Below are 23,756 nucleotides of genomic sequence, written 5' to 3' on the forward strand. Positions count from 1 at the left end.
GGAGGGCTTTTCCCATGACAGACTGGGCCATATCCACTGCCGCTCAAGAGCGTTGGTGCTTCCATACCAGGCTGTGATGCAGCCAGTCAATATATTCTCCACCACACATCTATAGAAGTTTGTCCAAATTTTTGCAAACATCTAAGGAAGTAATGACGCCACCATGCTTTCTTCATAATTACACTTGCATGCTGGGCCCAGGACAGGTCCTCTGAAATAATAACACTGAGGAATTTAAAGCTGCTGAGCCTCTCCACCTCTGCTCTTGTGATGAGGACTGGCTCAGGGACCTCCAGTTTGCTCCTCCTGAGGTCAATAATCGGCTCCTTGGTCTTGCTGACATTGAGGAAGAGGTTGTTGTCATGACAATCACACCACCAGGTTAAGGCACAGTTATTATCCCTCAACCATCTGGCTTTTGAACCAAAGGGGATAATTTCACTCGACTTCAATTGTCCCATCACTGAAATGTTCCCACAACTAATGAGCTCCCTTTCAAGGATTTTTCATCTCATGTTCTCAATATTTATTTATAATTATTGTTTCTTTTTGTATTTGCACAGTCTGTTGGCTTTTGCATACTGATTGAATGCCCAAGTTGGCGTGGTCTTTAATTTATTCTCATAGAAAAAGAGGGTAATTTCTAAAGTAAGTACATGTTCAGCACAGCGTTGTAGGCCAAAGGCCCTGTATTGTACTGTAGGTTTTCTATGCTTCTATTATGGTTATTATTCTATTCTGGATTTATTGAGTATGCCCACAAGAAAATGAATCTCTGGGTTGTATATGGTGACATATACGTTCTTTAATAATAAGTTTGCTTTGAATTTTCAGTGTGCTGTGTTCTGTCAGTACATCAGAGTGAGAACCAAAGGCTAGAAATTGGAAAGATTAAAATATTTGGAATACTCAGTAGGTTAGGCAGTGGAGAGAAACTAAGGTCTCATTTAAACTTGATAACTTCGGAGGAATCTAAGGCAGGATCTGGCAGAAATCTATAAAATTATTAGGGTCATTGACAGGAGCAGAGGTATCTAAAACTGGAGGGCATCAATTTAGGGTAAGAGGTAAGACTTTTAGAGGAGATCTTTGCTTACAAAGAAGGTGGTCAGAGTGCGGAATGTACTTCCTGATGGGGTGGAGGAGACAGTTATTCTTACAGCACTTAAGAAGTATTTTAAGCTGGAAATCTTGAGTTGTCACTGCATAGAAGGCTATAGATCAGGTGCTGGTAAATGGGTTGAGTATAGATGGGCTCTTAATGGTCAGCAAAGGGATGAGGGGCTGAAGGGCCTTTTACTGTGATGTATGACACTATGATCTTGCACGTGAATCCTGCATCACCAGTGGCCTGACCTGCTCTAACAATGTAGATGCCACCACCAAGAAAGCTTATCAATGCCTCCACTTCCTCAGGGAGGCTACAGATATTTCACATCTTCCCTTTGACCTTCACCAATTTTTATCGATCCACCGTAGAAAGCATTCCACCTCCATGCGTCACGTCATGGCACTTCAATTGCTCTGCATGTGACCACAAGAAACTGCAGGGAGTTGTTTACACAGATCGGCACATCTCAGAACTAGCCCTCCCCTCCGTGGACTTGGTCTATACTTCTCAGTAAGGTAGTCAGCATAATCAAAGGCCCCACCACCCTGGACATTCTCTCTTCTCCTCACTTCTCTTGGGTGGATACCATCAGGCTCAAAGACAGCTTCTACCCCACTGTGTAAGACCATTGAAGAGTTCCCTGATATGATAAGATGGACTCTTAACCTCACAATTGACCTCATTGTGATCTTGCATCTTATTGTTTACCTGCACTGCATTTTCTCTGTAGTTGTCTCACTTTAAACTGCATTGTTATTATTTTACCTTGTTCTACCCCGAGGCACCATATAAAAATTTGATCTGTATGAACAGTATGCAAGACGAGCTTTTCACTGTATCTCGATACATTTGACAATTTAAAAAAAACAATTCCAATCCTAATCTTCAAATGAATTAACAGAGGCACATTCAGCATTCTTTGCCTTTACTGGTATTCCCTACCAGGGAATGAACACCACACTCATGGCAATGTACTTTTCAATGTTAACACCCCTGAATAATTGTTCTACTTCAGGATATTTAAAGAGTGTGACATGAGGTATCTTTTGATTCCATTTCACTCATGGGTTACGATCTAATTAAGCAGAGGAAGACAACCATTCTTATTTGTTGTCCGAACCTCACGTTATCATTTTATCCATAAGGCAAGCTGCAAACATGACCTAATTAGATTAACAGGCTAAGATTTGTTTTGGTTGTGAAGAAATATGATATTTGAGAGCTGACATGTATAGACCCGTGGTTGCAGTCTTCAAATAACATCTGTATTGATTAAATTACTTCTGAAATGTTAGTGGACTCATTGTTGGAATTTGGTATAAATTTTCAAAGTGCCATGCTCTTTAATAATAATAATAATAATAACTTATTTATGGGGTACTTTTCATACAAAACAATGTAGTTCAAAGTGCATTACGATGGTATAAAGTGCAAACATGTAAATAAGAGACAAAATGATGTTAGTCGAAAGCAAGGTTATATAATTAGGCTTTACAGATTTGACAAATTATTTGAGAGATAATGAATATAAGAAACATAGGAGTGAAATTCTTTAATTTTCTGTTCCATCTACAGGATTGAAAATCTGGAAAAGGCCAAGGATGCATATTCCAGTTTCCGGAATCGTAGTGATGCTCTGGACAGCTGGCTCTCCAACGTACCAAACTATGAACCACGGGAAACTGACAGTGCCAAAACCATCGATAATAAGCTGAGGAACCAAATGGTACCGCGTTCCATAAAGACATTTCTGCACCTGTATTTGAGTAAAATATTTTAAAATTTTTAAATTATTTTTAAAAGATATTTCAAGATATTACCAATTATTTCAGCTTCTCTTTCTTGAACAAAATGCAGAACCGAAATGGTTTCTCTGTAGAAGATACAGTATCTGCAGCTACACGTTTACAGAGTTGTTTTCTCAGTAGATGAGGTGGCGATGAGGGAAAGCAGGCTCATGTATTTGGGACACAAGAATTTTTGGTTTGATTACATGCATTGAAGAAATTACTAAATTGCTCTAAAGTTTATTCATAAGTTGATCCATGAAATTGCGTTGACTCTGCCAGTCAGAATAACAAATTTGTTCATTTTGCTCTTGAACACAAACCAAAGCGATATGGAACATAGTGTTGCACCTGTCAGGCCATTTAGCCTGTAATGTTGCACCGATCTGGATGCCAATTTGTACTAAATGTCCTCCTCCTGTGCATTATCCACGTTGCTCCATGCCCTTCATTTCTATCGGAAAGGATCTTAAACCCCACCAAACAACCCGCTTCCACTACTACCCCAAGCAATCTATTCCAGGCACAAGTTGCCTCTATATACTACTTGTCCAAGTTGTTTCTCTTGGGACAGTTATGTGTACGAAATGCTGAGAACAATATTTGTATGTTTATATTTTGGGGTCCAATAAATCACTGTTTGATCACACTGGCCCAATGGTTTCTATGGATCCAAATGTCAGTTTTCCAGATGAAAATGGAGCTGATTTTAATTATCAGTTGGCTCAAAAATGCAGATGGCCTAGATTCCAATTTCTAATGGCACTCTGGTTGAAGTTGCCCCAGTGGTTGTTTTGTGCCTCTTGTCAGGCTTGTTAAAGGAGAAGCTATTGGCTGGAAAAGCCACATTTTCTCACAGCAGTCCTCTGCATAGCACTTCCAATAAATGTCTGTACCGAGACCTGCCTGAGGGTAAGGTGGACATCAGACATCCAACTTCAGCACAGTGGGAGAACTTCCACCAAATAGTTTGTGACAAATTAGTCATCTTCAAGTTCTGAAGCTGCATGTTGATGATCCATCAAATCATCAACAATTTGACTCAGGACCTCATGCGATAGACTTTGGACTTTGATGAAGCTTTGCAAAATTGAAAATCACCCCCACACCACAAGACACGTTCTCTCCAGTATCAATCACACCAACTGTCTTCTGGAAGGAATAGCTTTTATTTCTCCTGAATGTTTCGGGTCAGGAAATAGTTACATGAAATTAGATCCATCATAATTTCGCAACAGATCTTTAGTTTTGGGAAACTTGTTAAAACTTATACAAGTATAGTTTTAATACATTGGTTGGATGGAAGATTAGAGAATTTGTTTCTATTAGTTATCTTCTCTTTCATCCAACACTGAGTTTAAATGTAAATCTTTTCTTACTGGTTAGGCAGTCTGTTTATTAACCCAGCAAATCATTTATAAGAGTTACGTGGTTGTCATAATATTGACCTTAAATTTTATTCTCCCTTTTGAAACAGCGTGTCTTAAATGACATTACCAATAAAGAGCCAGATTTAGCAAAAGCAACGAACAATGCACAGCAATATCAGGAGGCAGCCAAGGTAAGAAATTAAGTGATGAGATATTGGTTCAGTGATCACAGGAATGTCAGCTAGATCAGGATGGCGGGGGCAAACAATAGATTTGTTTGTAATGGGTCCATTATATTGGAAGTTCAGATACTTTATGGTCTGAAGGCTATTTACTAAATTCAGAATAAGAGACATGAATGCATTTTTACGTGGGAAATGTTAATTGTCAAAGGAGCACAGCTGTGCTTATACACAATTCACTGAAAGCTAACAGCAAGCACAAAGGGGACAAATGGTATGTTGAACCTTATTATGAGAGGAAGTGAGTATATCAATAAATATATCCACTGAAATTATACAGGGTCTTGGGTAAAACCCCAACATGAGTATTATGAATAGTTTTGGTCTCCATACTTAACGAAGGATATGCTTGCCATAGAGGTAGTGCAATAAGAATTCACTAACTGGTTCCCCTGGGATGGTAGGTTTGCTATATGAGAGATACAAGGCCTATATTTGGTCAAGTTTAGAAAAAGGAGAGCTGATATTGTTGCAACTTAAAAAAAAAAATCTAACAAAATATTTGTTCCTCTGGATTTCCAGCACCTGCACAGTTTCTTGTGTGGATGTTTACCTTGGCTTGGGGAGTCTAGAATCAGGAGTCTCAGGCTCAGAATGGGATGCTGGCCATGTACTGTATGACTGAAATTGTGGGAAGTTTCTCCACTCAGAGTGTGGTGTAGCTTTGGAATTCTCTGTGCTGGAGTGCTGGAAAATGACAGAGAGGCAGAAGTTCAGGCATGATCTTGATGAATGTTTCAGCAAGCTCAAAAGTCTAGAAAGTATACTCCTGCCCCCAGTATCTTCTTATACATATGGAGCTGATGCACCATCAATAACTCACGCTGAGACGTAGGAAGCGAGGTATCGGCTTTTATTGACTGGAAGAATGAACAACACTACATCCTGGGGAATGAGGCAGAGCAACAGGTCACAGTCGCCTTTATACAGGGGTCAGTGGGAGGAGCCACAGGAGCAGTCAGCGGGGGTCTGTGGGAGGAGCCACAGGAGCAGTCAGCAGGGGGTCTGTGGGAGGAGCCACAGGAGCAGTCAGTGGGGGTCTGTGGGAGGAGCCACAGGAGCAGTCAGCGGGGGTCTGTGGGAGGAGCCACAGGAGCAGTCAGCAGGGGGTCTGTGGGAGGAGCCACAGGAGCAGTCAGCAGGGGGTCTGTGGGAAAAGCCACAGGAGCAGTCAGCAGGGGGTCTGTGGGAGGAGCCACAGGAGCAGTCAGCAGGGGTCTGTGGGAGGAGTCACAGGAGCAGTCAGCAGGGGTCTGTGGGAGGAGCCTCAATCGCTGTTATACAGGGGTCTGTGGGAGGAGCCACAGGAGCAGTCAGCAGGGGTCTGTGGGAGGAGCCACAGGAGGAGTCAGCGGGGGTCTGTGGGAGGAGCCACAGGAGCAGTCAGCAGGGGGTCTGTGGGAGGAGCCACAGGAGCAGTCAGCAGGGGTCTGTGGGAGGAGCCACAGGAGCAGTCAGCGGGGGTCTGTGGGAGGAGCCACAGGAGCAGTCAGCAGGGGATCTGTGGGAGGAGCCACAGGAGCAGTCAGCGGGGGTCTGTGGGAGGAGCCACAGGAGCAGTGGGTCTGTGGGAGGAGCCACAGGAGCAGTCAGCAGGGGTCTGTGGGAGGAGCCACAGGAGCAGTCAGCAGGGGTCTGTGGGAGGAGCCACAGGAGCAGTCAGCAGGGGGTCTGTGGGAGGAGCCACAGGAGCAGTCAGCAGGGGTCAGTGGGAGGAGCCACAGGAGCAGTCAGCAGGGGGTCTGTGGGAGGAGCCACAGGAGCAGTCAGCAGGGGTCTGTGGGAGGAGCCACAGGAGCAGTCCAGACAGGTATATGTAGTTCACCACAGGAACTACAAGAGGAATTATGGATTTAACTCAGGTTGATATTTCAAGAATACAAAAGACAGAAGCTATGGGGGAATTTGTTGGCACAACTCGTTTTCGTGGGTGCTTAAATGTCTCAACTACAGGATTGGCTGGAAGAGAAAGCTTTTTGTGACCATAAGTGTTGTAATGCAGGAATTGTGTGAGGATTTGTATGAACATCTGCAATTTGCATCTGTTTTCCTCTCCCTGGTAAAGTAATTTTAATTTATAATGTAGTAAAGCTCTGACAATCCAGTCTCCTTGGGACTTTGGTTCCAGATTGGCAGATTTTCAGTTATTACTCCCTTTAATATCCAACAAACATTTAATTCACTTTATTTTTAAGATGTAACATAGTGGCGTAATGAAATCAATAAAAGGAGAGTGGGAAATGGGGCTCCAGTCTGTTTAAAGGGAGCATCCAAACATGGGTCTTAGGGAGTTTATAGGTCCCCAGAAAATGGGACTTTGATAGACCAAGAGTTAAATCATCAGGATCTCCACACAGCTGGATGGTAGATTATCAGAGTTTTACTACACGTGAAAGAATACTTTCATCTTTTTCCCCCTTCTGTTTATCTTGTTTCTTACATGATCTGATCTCAGGATTATGAACATGAAGCCGAGATGTTTAAATCACTGATCCAGCCAGACAGAGCACAATCCTCCAAAAAAGCAAAATTCACTTCGCCGGCTGATAAAGTTAAGGATGAGGTAATTATTTTATAATGTTACCTGTGTAATGAAAATACAGAGCCGAGGCAGGCTTCATTTTAACAACTGGAGATATAAACAGGACAACTCAGCTCATGCAAAGCTACCAAAGTTATTTAACGGTTACCGATCTAACTACACTAAATATTGCAGTGTAACTAATAAGAAATAAATTTCAGAAATCTTTCAATTAAACAAAGATGTTTCATATACATGGACTTTCACACAAAATTAAAGTCTAGAAATCTTCTCAGTCAGTAATACCAGGATCAAGAAATGTGGTCCATTCTGAAATATCCCCAATTTTTTGTATTCACTTCAGTTAACAGAACCTAACAGCAGGTTGCTCCTGGCATCACTGTAGACTTAGTAAATGTGACTGAGGTCATTTTTTTTTTGTTCCTGTTAATTTGCACCAGGTTGCATTGATTATATCTGCTGTTGTTCATTTAGTAGGGTGCCACTTTACTACCTCTCCAAATTCAGAATCATCTGCAAATCTGCATTGAGTTTGATTCCAAGTCAATTAGAAACCCAGGCAACGAATCCTTTGCTGAACCATGGGGTCCTCCATCCAGTCCTCCCCATGACCGCAATTTGGTGCAGGGCTCTGATGTGAAATTCGGACAGTTCCTTTTTCCTCCACAGATGTTGCTTGACCTGCTAAGTTCCTCCAGCAAATTGTTTGTTGTAACTTGATAACTGCCCTTTATTTGCTATTATAATAATGAATTCTACAACACTAGTTGGTTAGTTGCCTTTTTAAAAAAAAATGATGAGGGTTATCCTCTTCAATGGCCTCTGCATATCCAAGGCTGCTTAAACAGTCCATGAGTTACCTTTCAAAGCCACCATTCTACAGTGGGAAACATGACTGCCCAGTTACACACTGATGGCACCCATGCAATAAAAGTGATATTGGCTGAAAGATGCTTGTTGGCTGGTATACTAAAGTAATGTGATAACATGAAGTGTGTGCAGTATTGCTGGATAGCTGTAGAAGTGTTTATTTTGGCTTGTTCTACAAGGCCACAGCTTGACATAAATAGTACAATTAACCATTATGTCCAGCAAGGAAGTGCTGAATATTCAGAGAATGTACAGGTAAATATTTATTTGTTGGTCTCAAGAAAACTACTTAGTTTAAAGTCCTGATGAAGGGTCTCAGCCTGAAATAACTGACTCTTTATTGCTGTTGTCTGAACAGGTGAGTTCCTCTGGTGTTCTGTGTGTGTTACTTTAAATACATTTATCACTTTCTTCTATGAAGACATATTGCTGAAACTCCCACCCAGTTTTGAAAATGGATTATTTAACTAGTTTTGCATAGTTCCATTAAGAATTTTGTCCTATTCATTGAAATGGAATTGAAATTTGGAAATGGAGTCCAACCTATAGTCCCTATGATTTAACCTAAATATCTAAGAGCTAATTATTGCCCCATTTATTTTAAATAAATATCAAATGATGTTGTAACAGCCAGCATTCTGACCAGTCTTCTTCCAGACTGAAACTTGCACACTGCAATAAAACTGTATCTGATGATCTGGAATGTAGACGTGACTTTCTGTACCTGACTATTCAGAAAATGTCGTGCTGTCTCCTCACAGGAAATTGCTCTGGCTACTAAATTTGCAACAGTGAGTGCTGTCAACCATCAACGGATGCAGAACCTGGAGTTTGCACAAACCCTTTTGAAACAGGTAATCGTCGGTCTTGACCTCTTTCACAATGAAAGGATAAATGCAAAGAGCAAACACTGGATGGTACTAAAATCCACAGTTCCTATCACATATTGATAATTGAAAATAAAATAAGGCTGAGGATTACCGGTAATTAAATGTTTACCAGAAGGTCTTAGCGGTGCACTTCATCAATAAATGTCATGGTGACTAATACTTGATCACATAGAATTGCTCAACAGATCAAGCAACTAGAAGGGGAGAGAAATGGGCTCCATGGTAGCATAGTGGTTAGAACTACGCTATTACAGCTCAGGATGTCAGAGTTCAGAGTTCAATTCTGGCACCGTCTGTAGGAGTTTGTACATTCTCCCCATGACCGCACAGGTTTCCTCCAGGTGCTCCGGTTTCCTCCTACTGTCCAAGGACTTACTGGTTAGTACATGAATTCGTCATTGTAAATTGTCCTGTGATTAGTCTAGCGTTAAGTAGGTGGGTTGCTAGGTGATGTGGCTTGAAGGGCCTGTTCCATGCTGTATCTCTAAATTAAAAAAAAATAACATTAAGTCAGTGAGCTCTCGTGAAAGGTCATTAATTTGCAACTTTAACTCTTAGTCTTTATGTGCCTAAGTATCTGATAATTGACAAAATGCTTAATTGGCAACATCATAACATGGTCCTTTGAGTCTATTAGACTGAGTTACAAAACAAACACATCCTAACGGTAAAACAAAAATAGCTTATTTTCCCTTTCTAATGCAGCAACCGGAGATGCAAGTAATCCAGCAACAAGTTCAATCGCAGAACTATGCAGCAGCACCTAGCAACAGGCTGGGAAAACAACTGAATGATGAGTTGCAGCACAGGGAAGGAGTGGAGAAAGAAATCAAGAAAGTACAAGATGAAATTGCAGTCCTGGAGAGTCAGCAGCTCAAGGGATCGTTCCACAAGAAAGAGGTTGTCAAGAAGGTCCCTGACCCACAGCTAGTTGAAGAGATGCATAGGGTCCGGGAGTCATTAGCAGATGAGCAGTTGCAAAAGACGACTCTGGAGAATGAACTGGAGATCTTGCAGCGCAAGTTGCTTTCGCTGGAGAAAATGAAAAAAGACCCTGCAAAGCAATATGTGGTCAAGGAAGTTCTTCGAATTGAACAAGATAAGGATCAGGAAAATGAGATACTGAGGCTCAAGGAGGAGCTTGAAGAGATCACGAGGCAAAAATTGGCAAAGCAGAATGACATCCTGCTGCTTCAGAAACGTCTCCGTGATTTGACCGAAGAGAAGAATAAGGAACATGAGAAAATCACAGAACAAGAAGTGTTCACGCTAAAAAATGACCCTGAGTTGGAAGTAGAGTTTCACCGCCTGCAGGACAACAAACAACATGAAAGTCTCTTGAGGCAGCACAAGGAGGAGGAGCTAAGGGTCCTTCAGGAGAAGCTGAAACGACTGCAGAGAGAAAAAGACAAGGAGGAGGAGAAAGTGACTGTGAAGGAAGTCATCAAGATGGAGAAGGATGCAAATTTGGAGAAGGAGGTTATAAATCTTCGCCGTCAACATGAAGATGAGATGGCCAAAAAGCGGTCACACGAGCGAGAAATTAGTGAGCTTGTGAAAAAGATCCAGAAACTTGAAGACGAAAAGTCTAAACCAGTAATCCAGGAAAAGGTGCGGGAGATTGTCAGGCCTGATCCCAATGCTGAAAACCAGGTAGCCACCTTGAGAACTGATCTCCTTGAGCAGCAGCGAAAATACAATGACGCAGAATTACAGCTAAAGAGCATTCATGATGAAATCAGTCTCCTGAAAGATAGGGGTCCAAAGATTGAGATAAAAGACAACATAAAGGAAGTCATTAGGTGCAAGCCAGACCCTGAAACTGAGCAGGAGTTGGAGAAATTAAGGGATGAGGTAGTGGATAAATCCCGACAAGTGGATAGAGCCAAAGTTGAGATAAAGCAGCTTGAAAAAGAGATTGAAATGCTAAAGAACAGTAAGCCCCAGGTTCAAATTAAAGAAGTTGTTAATGAGGTCATTCAGTACCGAGAAAATCCAAGTACGAAGGAAGAGCTAAATCTCCTCAAAACCAAGCTGGCGGAAGAACAGCAGAAGCAATTGGAGCAAGAGAGGGAGCGAACAATAAATGAAGAGAACATCCAACTGAAGAAGAAGGACCTGGCTCAAGTGAGAGAAAAAGTGGTGCAGCAGGAGGTTGTGAAGCTGGAGCAAGATCCGACGTTGCAGGCAGAATGTAGTTCAATGGCAAATGAGATTGAGCAAGAAAGAAGGCAGAAGGAAAATCTGAAAGCCCAGATCCAAACGTTGCAACTACGAAAAGCTGACTTGGAAGAGCAGCTGCAAGAACTTGAAGCAGAGAGAGAGGCTCGGCGCAACGCTGAGCTGGAAGTCAAGAGGCTAAAGGTCAAACTCAGTGACCTCGAGGAGAAAGAAAAAGAGGTAAGGGATAAAGTCGTGGTGAAACACAAGGTTGTTCTGAAGCAGGATCCTCAACAAGATAAAGAACTTTCACTGCTTAAACTGCATGTAGAGGAAGAAAAGGCAAATCGAAATGAACTTGAAAATAACCTTCAGGTCCTGAGACTCAAACAGATAGAGCTTGAAACAAAGAAGGTCAAGGAAAAGAATATCTATACCGAGAAAGTTCAGGTAGAACGTGATCCTGAGACGGAATTAGAAGTTCAGCGCCTTCGGAAAAATTTGGAAGAGGAAGGAAAACTAAAGCAAAACTTACAGAATGAACTTGACCATCTGAAGGCTCGGCTGTCAGACATTGAGTTCAAGGATATGAAGTCTTTGAAAGACTTGGAGCATCTGAAAGATGAGCATACAAATCTACAGAGGGAGAAACAAAATCTGCTAAGTGAACGTGAGAGGCTGCATTCTGACATCCAGGTAACCATTCAGCAAACCAGAGAAGTTCAGTCGGAGAAGTCAATACCAGGCTCTGGCAATGTGGATCTTCTGGAGTCCCGATTCACATCCCTGCAGAAAGAGTTGGATGATCTAAGGAAATCAAGCACATCCAAAGATGCTGAGATTGCCAAATTGGAAAAAGAATTAGCTACACTGAAAATAAAGAGGGAGCAGAGGGAGAACAGTTTACGGCGTCACATTGTAGTAATTGATCCAGATACTGGCAAAGAAATGACTCCACAGGAAGCCTACAAACTTGGCCTCATCAACTGGGATATGTATGTCAACCTTGAAAATCAGGAATGTGACTGGGAAGAGATGACAGTCAAAGGTCCTACAGGCACTTCTACCATCCTCCATGACCGGAAATCAGGACAAAAGTATTCAGTCGATGACGCTCTGCAAAAGGGCAAGATTACTGAGAAGCAGTATAAACAGTTCCTGGACAAGGAGATCCCGATCCATGAATTTGCTGTATTGTTATCAGGAAAAGATTCATTGCCACACAATGACACAGTAAAGGCAAATAGTTATCAGCCAATTTCATCCTCTAGTCCCAGCTTATTTCCTCCAAACCAAGGTAAAGGTAAACAGCAGGCAATTGGAGGCATATTTGACGTAAACACAGATGGAAAAATGTCCATCACCAATGCAGTTAACCGAAATCTGATCGACTCAGAGACAGCTCTGAGGCTTCTGGAAGCTCAGTCGGCAACTGGTGGAATTATCTGTGTTAAAGATGGCAGCCGTTACAATGTACAGAAGGCTGCAGATCTTGGATTGATTGAAAATGGACTAATACAGAGACTGTCCAGCGCTGAGAGTGCCTACACTGGCGTTGAAGATCCTAAAACCAAGAAATTTCTGTCTGCTGCCAAGGCTGCTGAGCGTGGCTGGCTTTATGCTGAGGCTGCAGAGTGGTATCTGGAAGCTCAGTACCTCACTGGAGGCCTGGTTGACCCCGTCACATCCGAGCGATGTTCGCTAAAACAGGCGATAGCATCTGGTCTGATAGATGAAGATAAGGCCGAGAGACTCCAAAACGACACCACTTACCCAAAAAACATGGTGGAACCAATTAGCGAGCATCTCATTAATTATAAGGAAGCTCTGGATCTATCGATTACTGACCCGGATACCGGGCTGCTACTGTTACCTGTCTCCTCCAAGTCTCACTAAGGTCTTTATTTTCACATGAAAATCACAGAGTCTGCAGCATTCAATTTACCAGCCCCTTTGAAAAGAGAAGAATATTGTCAAAGAACTCTTGTATGAAACTAGTTGAATTTATTTGGGATGTGGGTGCTACCTGAATTAACGTCAATGTAATATAACTTAATATAACTACTATTGCATGATTTGTTTTTCAATTTGCTATTTTCATTTTATTATCCTTTAAACTTCACTTCTCTATTGCATATGTTTTAAAAGAAGCATAAACATAAATTATCCCATGTCACAATTCAACCTTGTATGTAATTGTTCCCCAATTATTTGGCCCTTTCTGTCATTGGGGCTATGGAAATCTATTCCCCCTGAGAAGGCTCTTCCCCAATTTTTGAGAACTGGATTACTTTGATAGTTGGGGGTAGGCCTCCTACCTTGCTAGGCCCAGCCAGGAATGAAACATAAATCTCAAACAAAAATCAAATTGACAAGCAACTTGATGTTGCAGCTCCAAAAGTACATGCTTATTTTCCGGTCAATGTTTGAGGCCTTTTGGAAGGCCTTCAGGTTGTCAAGCTCTGCTAAGGCTTTTCGAGGTTGAAGCTTTGTGATGAAGCTTTTTGTGTCTTGGGGGAGTCAGGCAAAAGGTCTACTCTCAGTTCTACCTATCAGAATTTAAAAGGTTAGGATAGTTTCAGGCCATGTAAATAATCCAACTCATATTTCAATTCCCCAATATCAAGTCTTTCATCCTTTCCCTGGAATTAAAGTGTCTTTTGCAGTATATAAATTACGTAACTGGAGAAATAGAGCTTAAGTGCAGAATGTTCAATGATATATCACCCTTTTGTTAAAAATTGCATTTCCAAAGCAGATTTATTTTTGACAATAGTACCTTCAAAAGTTTAAACCTACTCATCTTCCAAGAATGGCATGAGCTCCAAGACCCACTTGCCAAATGAAGAAAGTGAGCAAATATATTCATTCTGTTTTAGGAATCAATGATATGTTCAAATACTGCTTGAAATGGAACAAAGCAATTCCAAAAACAGTGAGCGTAACTGGATAGTCCCAAATCCCCATTTTTTCTTTCTGTAGGAGGGAAAATCTTGAGCTAACTACACATGAAATATAACTCTTTTACAGTGAAGCAAAGTGTTAAGCAATTATTGCGGACTTTTGTAAGATTAAGTTTGGCTGATAATCTTTTGTTAACAAAATGGAACTATTTAGGAAGATAATAGATAACTGCATGAATTTGTTACATTAATGATAGTTCTTTGCTTTAGCTACGTTGCATTTATGGCATGTTTCCTTTATGGGATGTTTATTTATATTAAAAAAATGGTCTGGTTACAAAATGAGTCTTTCGTTTTCTTTTAATAAATAAAAATAATAAGAGTTATTGATTGAACAAAGCAGACATTGCAACATTCATATGCACTATATTGGCAGTTGGATATGCAATGTGATACAAGAAAGGAATTAAGAAGGAAAATAAATCAGCCATGATTAAATATTGGAACAGATACGGTGGACCAAATGGCATAGTTCTGCTCCTATGTCTTCTGATCCTACTAATGTATACGTTTTCATGAGAATTGGTGTGAGGCAGCCTACACCTGAATCTGAGCAGTTGTTTCAGCTTAAGTTAAAGGGGCCATTTGCAATGATTCCAGATTTAGTTTTGCTGGAATGTGGCAAAACAAAACCTGCATTCTTTGCAGATGGTACCATTGATATAGGTAAGACCTTTCATTTGGGAATGGAGTAATTATGAGTTCTTGTTTCACGTATCCATCTTTGCTGTTACAATGAGGCTTTCATCCTACTTCCCACACAATCTGCAGCTGGAAGTTCTGCAATTTCCATACATTTGGAGGAAGGTAGACACTTGGTGTCCTGCGAACTCCAGCAGGATGTTTTAGTTGGCAGAAATTCTCCATGTCCTGGGAGAATGAATTCGGGCTACAATGTTCACTTAAACTTTTTGTGAGATAACCAATAGTAATTTGGATTGACCATTGCATTTGGCTTGCAGGTTATTTTTGAAAAGTGTTGTGTTTAAAGAAACAACTTTTATCTCCAATGTTCTGCTATTTGAATAAATTCCACTGATCTTTTGGCTCAGGAGATGATTTTATTGTGATCCAATCATCTTCAAACTGGTGCTGGTAAAACAAACTTGGTTGCAGTTAGTTAATTCAAGATTTGATTTTCCACATTCACTCTTGCTAAATAAAACATGAGCTGGTGCAGGATTTTGGAGATGATGTTCATAACACCAGAAACATCTCTACCAGCTCATGAGTCTGACCTTGAGAATTTCTCCAGCCACTAACACACAGTGAAATAGTTGCAATCAAACCACCCAATCTGTACTAACTCTCTACTTGGGTGGTGGTGGGGGTGGGGGAGAATGGAATGATATCCTGCACAAGGACTAGATCTCTAGTCATTATCACCTAAAAAAATTACAACAAAAATTTGTCTTCATGATTAATAAATAATGTGATCCCACCAGTCTTAGTAAGCGTTGAAACATTCCAGTCTAAATTCCTGCTGTAATCATGGCTCCACTGCACATTAATGATTGGGGCTGAATAAGTAACACACACAAAATGCTGGTGGAATGCAGCAGGCCAGGCAGTGTCTATAGGAAGAAGTACAGTGGACTAAACAGTCCTTTAAGTAGTATTCAGGTTTTATGTCCCCGATTACTTCTTAATGTGCTGCTATGAATAGCTTTGGCTAGCCATCTGCAGGCAGGCTATGCCCCAGCCAACGTGCACATCTGGGAGAGGAATATAACCATCTGCCGAAGAAGATTATAGGGTGGTTGGCAATGAGACATTGGTGGTAAAAATATTAGACCCTACTGTCTCATAGTCTCTCAGAGATGCACTACTTGTTTTTAATCTTCCATCTACAACATAGAGCAGCTTGTTAATACTTGTACAATGTTCCATTCCCTTTACAACCTCTCAATAAATGAAACAGTCATGCTTGTGTGCAACTAAGGAATGGGCTGACATGGGCACAAATTGTGAACTAACTTTTGTACCACACAAATGCCATGTAATGACCATCTAATTAATCCCCTATTGTTCACATTTAATCATATTACCATCACTGAATCTCTCACCATCAACATCCTGGATGTGATCATTGACCAGAGCATCAACGAGACCATCTACATAAATTACAAGTCTAAGAGCAGGCAAGGGCTGAGTATTGTGTGGTGAATGACTTTTTTTGTCTTGTCTTGTAACAAATTTGAAGCTTTTCCACTGCCTAGAAGGTGCAAGAACTACAGTCCTTATATGAATGATGACCACAGTTCCAGCACTCGGGGAAACTCAACCCCATCCCATTTATTGGTAACCTAAACTTCCTCCAGTACTGGCTGCAAAGGATACTGCCCATACAATTCAGTAGCTACTTGCAATGACTAATCCATAAACATCTCAGAAACCAGCAATTTAATGACAGTAACACACACAAAATGCTGCTGGAACACAGCAGGCCAGGCAGCATCTATAGGGAGAAGCGCTGTCGACGTTTTGGGCCGAGACCCTTCGTCAGGACTAACCGAAAGGAAAGATAGTAAGAGATTTGAAAGTAGGAGGGGGAGCGGAAAATGCGAAATGAAAGGAGAAGATCGGAGGGGGTGGGGTGAAGCTGAGAGCTGGAAAGGTGATTGGCAAAAGGGATACAGAGCTTGAGAAGGGAAAGGATCATGGGACGGGAGGCCTAGGGAGAAAGAAAGGGGGAGGGGAGCACCAGAGGGAGATGGAGAACAGGCAGAGTGATGGGCAGAGAGAGAAAGAAAAAAAAGGAGGGGAAAAAAAAACTAAATATATCTGGGTTGGGGTTAGAAGGGGAGGAGGGGCATTAACGGAAGTTAGAGAAATCAATGTTCATGCCATCAGGTTGGAGGCTACCCAGCCAGTATATAAGGTGTTGTTCCTCCAAACTGAGTGTGGCTTCATCTTGACAGTAGAGGAGGCCATGGATAGACATATCAGAATGGGAATGGGATGTGGAATTAAAATGTGTGGCCACTGGGAAATCCTGCTTTCTCTGGCGGACAGAACTTAGGTGTTCAGCGAAATGGTCTCCCAGTCTGCGTCGGGTCTCACCAATATATAAAAGGCCACACCGGGAGCACTGGATGCAGTATACCACACCAGCCGACTCACAGGTGAAGTGTCGCCTCACCTGGAAGGACTGTCTGAGGCCCTGAATGGTGGTGAGGGAGGAGGTGTGGGGGCAGGTGTAGCACTTGTTCCACTTGCAAGGATAAATGCCAGGAGGGAGATCGGTGGGAAGGGATGGGGGGGACGAATGGACAAGGGAGTCGTGTAGGGAGCGATTCCTGCGGAAAGCAGAAAGGGGGGGGAGGGAAAGCTGTGCTTGGTAGTGGGATCCCGTTGGAGGTGGCGGAAGTTACGGAGAATTATACGTTGGATCTGAGGCTGGTGGGGTGGTAGGTTAGAACAAGGGGGACCCTTTCCCAAGTGGGGTGGTGGGCGGATGGGGTGAGGGCAGATATGCGGGAAATGGGAGAGATAATGTTTAATGACAGTAATGACAGTTTAATGACAGTAAACTGGTGGAAGGAGTCAACACCATCTTTAGGCTCCAAGTCACACATCACAGTGACCTGTAAACATTCTTAACCTATTATTAATTAGTCTGATTCTTATATCTTTAACTAATAGCTGTCAAGTAACTTCACTTGAACACCCATAGCAAACTAGTGACAAGCATTAAATTCCAGCCTTGCCTGTACAGCCAATTTGTGTAAGTAACTGCAATAAAGTTGGTTTTAATGACCGAACTACATGAGGTGTGTTCTGTGCTATTTTGGATTCTATACCTTAGAAAGAGACCCTAATGGAAGTTAGTTACAGGCCTCCAAACAGTAGCAAGGATGTGGGACACAAATTACAATGGGAGATAGAAAAGGCATGTAAAAAGGACAATGTTAAGATAGTCATGGGGGATTTCTATATGCAGGCAGATTGGGAAAATCGGATTTTGTGCTGGATCCCAAGAGAAATTCGTAGAATGCCTACAAGATGCCTTTTTAAAGCAGCCTGTGGTTGAGCCCACTTGGGGAAATGCAATTCTGGATTGGGTGTTTTTGTAATGAACCAGATTTGATTAGGAAGCTTAATCTAAAGGAATCTTTAAGAGGCAGTGATCATAATATGATAGACTTCACCCTGCAGTTTGAGAGGGAGAAGATAAAAATGAGATGTATTGGTATTACAGTGGAGTAAAGGGAATTACAGAGGTATGAGAAAGAAGCTGGCCGAAGTCAATTGGAAGGAGACACTAGCAGGGATGATGGCAGAACAAAAATGGCTTGAGTTACTGGGGGCAATTCAGAAATGCAGGATAGATACATTCCAAAGATGAAGTAGTATCCTAAAGGGAGGATAAGGCAACTGTGGCTGACAAGGAATGTCAAAGACAGCATAAAAACAAAAGAGAGGGCATATAATATAGCTACAGAGTAGTGGGAAATTAGAGAAATGGGAAGCTTTTAGAGATCAACAGAAGGCAAATAAAAAGCCTTAAGAAAAGATGAAATATGAAGATAAGCTGACCAATAATATGAAAGAGGATACGGTGGTGAACTACATATACCTGTCTGGACATGCCCCCCCTGCTGACTGCTCCTGTGGCTCCTCCCACAGACCCCGGTATAAAGGCGATTGAGGTCTGAGCCCGGCCTCTCTGTCTCCAGGATGTAGTATGGTGGTCAATTGCTGCTTGTTCTTTCTTCCCGTCAATAAAAGCCGATATCTCGCCTCACGTCTCAGAGAGTTATTGATGGTGCATCAGATACCAATTTTTTTCAGATATATGAAGTGTAAAAGAGAAGCAAGAGTGGATATTGACCACTGGAAAATGACGCTGGAGAGATGGTAACGGTGGACGAACTTAATAATTATTTTGTATCAGTCTTCCCTATGGAAGACACTAGCAGTATGCCAGAAATTCAAGTATCAGGGAGTCAGAAGTGAGAGTTGTTGCTTTCAAAGGTGCTTTGGAAGTTGAAAGGTCTGAAGGAAGGTAAGTCACCTGGACCAGATGGACTACACCCCAGGGTTCTGAAAGAGGTAGCTGAAGCAATACTGGAGACACACTAGTAATAATTCTTCAAGCATTACTAGATTCTGGAATGGTCCAGGGGTACTGGAAAACTGAAAATGTCACTCCAGTCTGTTATGACTGTGCCCCAACTCTGAGGGGCCGAAGGGTACAAAGTAGCCCCCTCCTTTTTGAGAATCGCAAGATTGCTATTAACGCGGGTCTGGGACCCAGGAAATGAGAGAGACACACGCAGAATCCACAAGGGGTTTGGAATGTCCTGGCCCCTCAGCGATACAAAGCCACGGAAAACGGCCATTGTCTCTTGGAGACGGAATTGTGTATTGAGTACTGTACTATTTATTTGAAGCCCTCAGGGAATGACCAAAGTGGGCTGGTTGAGGGATGGCATCATTCCAACCTGATTGACATCTGAGACCCCGTGAGTAAGGATAAAAGAAGGTCTGGGGAACAACCCCTTTAGATGCACCAGGAGAAACGCTAGAAATCCCGTGACAGCGTTTAATAGCAACAGCCGGTGGGGCCTGCGTGCGTCCTTTCCCGTTGCCTGGGATTAGCGGGACTGACCACGGAAGAACGGCTTAGCTAAAAGGAAAAGGACACCAACGACACTTCGAAGGATCGACATCATAAAAAAGGAAACTTTGGCAAGTTCCAAAATCTCTCTCTCTTGACTCCAACCAAAGGCTGCAGCCTGAATGAACTAAGGTGACTTTTATATTTCCATCGGACAATACATTATCCCCTAGACAACGATAGAGCTATTTCTTATTGATTATTATTATACCCGCACCTTTTGATCTAGTATTGACGACGTGTAGTATCTGTATGTTTGCATTGATATTATTTTTGTGTATTTTTACCAATAAATACTGTTAAAATAGTACCATCAGACTTCAACGGACCTCTCTATCTTTGCTGGTAAGTTACCCAGTTACGGGGTACGTAACAAGTCTAAGAAGTGAGGGAGATAGAAGAAAGGAAATTATAAGCCAGTTAGCCTGACTTTGGTAGTTGGGAAGATGTTGGAGTCCATTATTAGGGATGAGGTTTCGGGGTACTTGGAGGCACATTAGAAAACAGGCCAAAGTCAGCATGATTTCCTTAAGGGGAAATCTTGTCTGAAAAATCAGTTGGAAGGTTTTGAAAATAACAGGCACGATAGACAAAGCAAAGTGAGTGATTTTGTTCACTTGGACTTTCAGATGGCATTTAACAAGGTAGTACACATAAAGTTGCTTAACAAGGTAAGAGCCCATGGTTTTACAGGAAATATACTAGCATGAATAGAAGATTGGCTGACTGGCAGGAGGCAAAGAGTGGGAATAAACAGGGCTTTTTCTGTTTGACTGTCGGAGACTAGTGGAGTTCCACAGGGATTGATGTTGGGACCACTTCTTTTCACATTATATTTCAATGATTTGGATAATGGAATTGATCCAAGTTTGCAGACAATATGAAGATAGGTGGAGGGGCAAGTAAGGTTGAGGAAACGGAGTTTGCAGAAGGACTTAGATTGGGAGAAGAGGGGAAAGAAGTGGCAGATGGAATAGTGCAGAGAAGTGTATGGCGATGCAGTTTGATAGAAGGAATAAAGGCATACCCTATTTTCTAAACAGATAGAACATTCAAAAATCAGAGGTGCAAGACTTAGGAGTCTTCGTGCAGGATTCCCTAAAGGTTAACTTGCAGGTGGAGTCAGTGTAAGGAAGTGCAATGTTAGCACATAGAGTCATAGCAAAGTACAACATAGAAACAGGCCCTTTGGCCCATCTGATCAATGCCAAAACCATTTAAATGCTTACTCCCATTGACCTGCACCAGGACCATAGTCCTTCATATCCCTACTATCCAAGTACCTATCCAAACTTCTCTTAAATATTGAAATTAAACATGCATGCACCACTTATGCTGGCACCTCATTCCACACTCTCGGAATCCTGAGTGAAGAAATTTCTCATTGTGTTCCCCTTACCCTCTCACCTTTCACCCATGACCTCTGGTCATAGTCCCTCCCAACCTGAGTGGAAAAAGCCTGCTTGCACTTCCCCCAACTATACCTTTCATAATTTTGTGTACCTCTATCAGATCTCCTCTCAATCTTCTACATTCTAAGGAATACAGTCCTAACTTATTCAATCTTTCCTTATAACTCAGGTACTCCAGACCCGGCAACATCCTTGTAAATTTTCTCTGCATTCTCTCAATCTTGTTTACATCTTTCCTGTAGGTAGGTGACCAAAACTGCACACAATACTCCAAATTAGGCCTCACCAACATCTTATACAATTTCAACATCCCACCTTCTGTACTCAAAACAATAATTTATGAAGGACAATGCGCCTAAAGCTTTCTTTACAACCCTATCTACCTGTGACATCAATTTCTAAGAATTATCTACCTGTATTCCCAGATCTCTTTGTCTGCATTAAATTCCATCCGCCATTTTTCCAGCTGATGCTGTTCCCTCTGCAAGCCATGATAGCCTTCCTCACTATCCACTACATCCCAAATCTTGGTGTTATCTGCAAATCTGCTGATCCAGTTAACCACATTATCATCCAGATCATTGATATTAATGATAAACAACAAAGGACACAACAGCGAAGTCACAGGCCACCAGAGAGGGAACCCTCTACTATCATTCTCTGGCTTCTCCCACAAAGCCAATGTCTAATCCAATTTATTATTTCATTCTGATGTCAAGCAACTGAACCTTTCTGACCAGCTTCCCATGAGGGACCTTGTCAATGCCTTATTGAAATCCGCATAGACAACATCCACTTTCCTGGTTAACTTCTTTGAAAAACTTATAAGATTGGTTCGACACGACCTACCACGCACAAAGCCATGTTGACTATCCTTAATCAATTCATGTTTATCCAAATACTTATACATCTGGTCCCTTAGAATACCTTCCAATATTTTCCCATAAATGATGTCAGACTCACCAGCCTATAATTTCCTAGTTTCTGTTTACAGCCTTTTTTAAAAGCAGAACAACATCGGCTATCCTCCAATCTTCTGGTACCTCTCCTGTCATTAAGATTGTTTTAAATACCTTTGCTGGGGCTCCAACAATTTCTGCACTTATATCCTGTGGGGTGGGAGGAAACACCATTTCAGGTCCTGGGGATTTATCTACCCTGATTTGCCTCAGGGTAGTAAACACATCCTCTTCTGTAACCTGCATGGTGCCCATAAAATTGATGCCATTTTGCCTCACTTCTACAGACTCTGTATCCTTCTCCCGAGTAAATACAGATGCAAAGAATGCATTTCAAATCTCCCCCATCTTTTATGGCTCCACGCATGGATTACCATTCTGGTCTTCCAGAGGACCAAATTTTGTCCTTTGCGATACTTTTGCTCTTAACTTACCCAAGTGTCCCTTGAGATTCTCTGTCACCTTGTCTACTGGAGCAACTTGGTGCCTTCTTTTAGCCTTCCTGATTTCTTTAAGTGTTCTCTTCCCTTCCTTAAGGACTTAATTCGTTCCTACATGTCTATACCTGCCATGCACCTTTTTTCTCTTAACCAGGGCCTCAATATCTCTTGAAAATCAAGGTTTCCCCACACGTCCTATCTTTACTTTTTATTCTGACAGGCACATACAAGCTTAATACTGTCAAATTTTGTTTTTAAAGGTCTCCCACTTTCCAAGTACACCTTTGCCAGAAAACAGCCTATCCCATCCACACTTGCCAGATTATTTCTGGTATCATCAAAATTGGCCTTTCTCCAATTTAGAAACTCATCCCATGGGCCAGACTCATCTCTTTGCATATTTACTTTGAAACTAATGACATTGTGGTCACTGGATGCAAAGTGTTCCCCTACACAAACTTATTATATAAATATGGTGCGGATGTTTTAAAAATACACAGGACATTGCTATGTAAAAATCTGTACATAGAGAAAGATTCTTTTTTTCTATTGGAAATCATTTCTTGTTACTTTATATTCAAAAAATAAAGTCTACAACACTTCAAAATGCAAAAAAAAAACAAAACAAACTTTTGTCACCTGCCCTAATAGAAGAACCAGTTTTGCAAGCTCTCTCCTTGGGGCTTCTACGTACTGATGAAGGGAACTTTCCTGAACACATTTGACAAACTCTTTCCCATCTAATCTCTTTACATATGGGATTCCCAGTCAATATGTGGAAAAGTTAAGAGGACGAGAATATAAGAGCAAGGATGTAATGCTGAGGCTTCATAAGGCGTTGATTAGACTGCAATTAGGAGTATGTGAGCAGTTTTGATCCCATACCCAAGAAGATATGCTGGCGTTGAAGAGGGTCCAGATGAGGTTCACAAGAATAATTCTAGGAATTGAAGCGTTAACATATGAGGAGTGCTTGATGGCTTTGTACCTGTAGTTGCTGGAGTTTAAAAGAATGTGGGGGGCGGGGTAGGGGGAAGAGATGGTAACCCTCACTGAAACCTGCTGAATATTGAAAGATCTGGATAGAGTGGATGTTTCCCCAAGTCTAGGACCAGAGGGCATAGCCTCAGAATGGAGGGTCGTCCATTTAGGACAGAGATGAGGAGGAATTTCTTTAGTCAGATGGTAGTGAATCTGTGGATGCAATTGCCACAGGTGACTATGGAGGCCAAAATATTGAGAACGTATTTAGTAGATTTTTGATTAGTCAGGGTGTCAAATGTTACAGGAAAAAGACAGGAGATTGGGGTTGAGAGGGATAATAAATTAACATGTTGGAATGGCAGACTTGATCAGCTGAATGGCCTAATTCTGTTCCTATGTCTCA

The 23,756-nt window shown here is 41.8% G+C and overlaps 1 protein-coding gene across 1 annotated transcript in view; it reads left to right on the forward strand.

The window, feature by feature from the left end:
- Nucleotides 1–14,217, forward strand: part of ppl (periplakin) — an 81,999-nt gene extending 67,782 nt beyond the window's left edge. The window contains exons 19-23 of the mRNA XM_073060365.1: nt 2,687–2,837; nt 4,376–4,459; nt 6,966–7,073; nt 8,684–8,776; nt 9,518–14,217. Of these exons, the coding sequence (XP_072916466.1) occupies nt 2,687–2,837; nt 4,376–4,459; nt 6,966–7,073; nt 8,684–8,776; nt 9,518–12,868 (3,787 nt within the window). The 3' untranslated portion in view covers nt 12,869–14,217. The remainder of the gene's footprint in view (nt 1–2,686; nt 2,838–4,375; nt 4,460–6,965; nt 7,074–8,683; nt 8,777–9,517) is intronic.
- Nucleotides 14,218–23,756: the final 9,539 nt, after the last annotated feature.

The sequence above is a fragment of the Hemitrygon akajei genome, chromosome 11 (genome assembly GCF_048418815.1).
Source record: "Hemitrygon akajei chromosome 11, sHemAka1.3, whole genome shotgun sequence".
Classification (NCBI taxonomy): Eukaryota; Metazoa; Chordata; class Chondrichthyes; order Myliobatiformes; family Dasyatidae; genus Hemitrygon; species Hemitrygon akajei.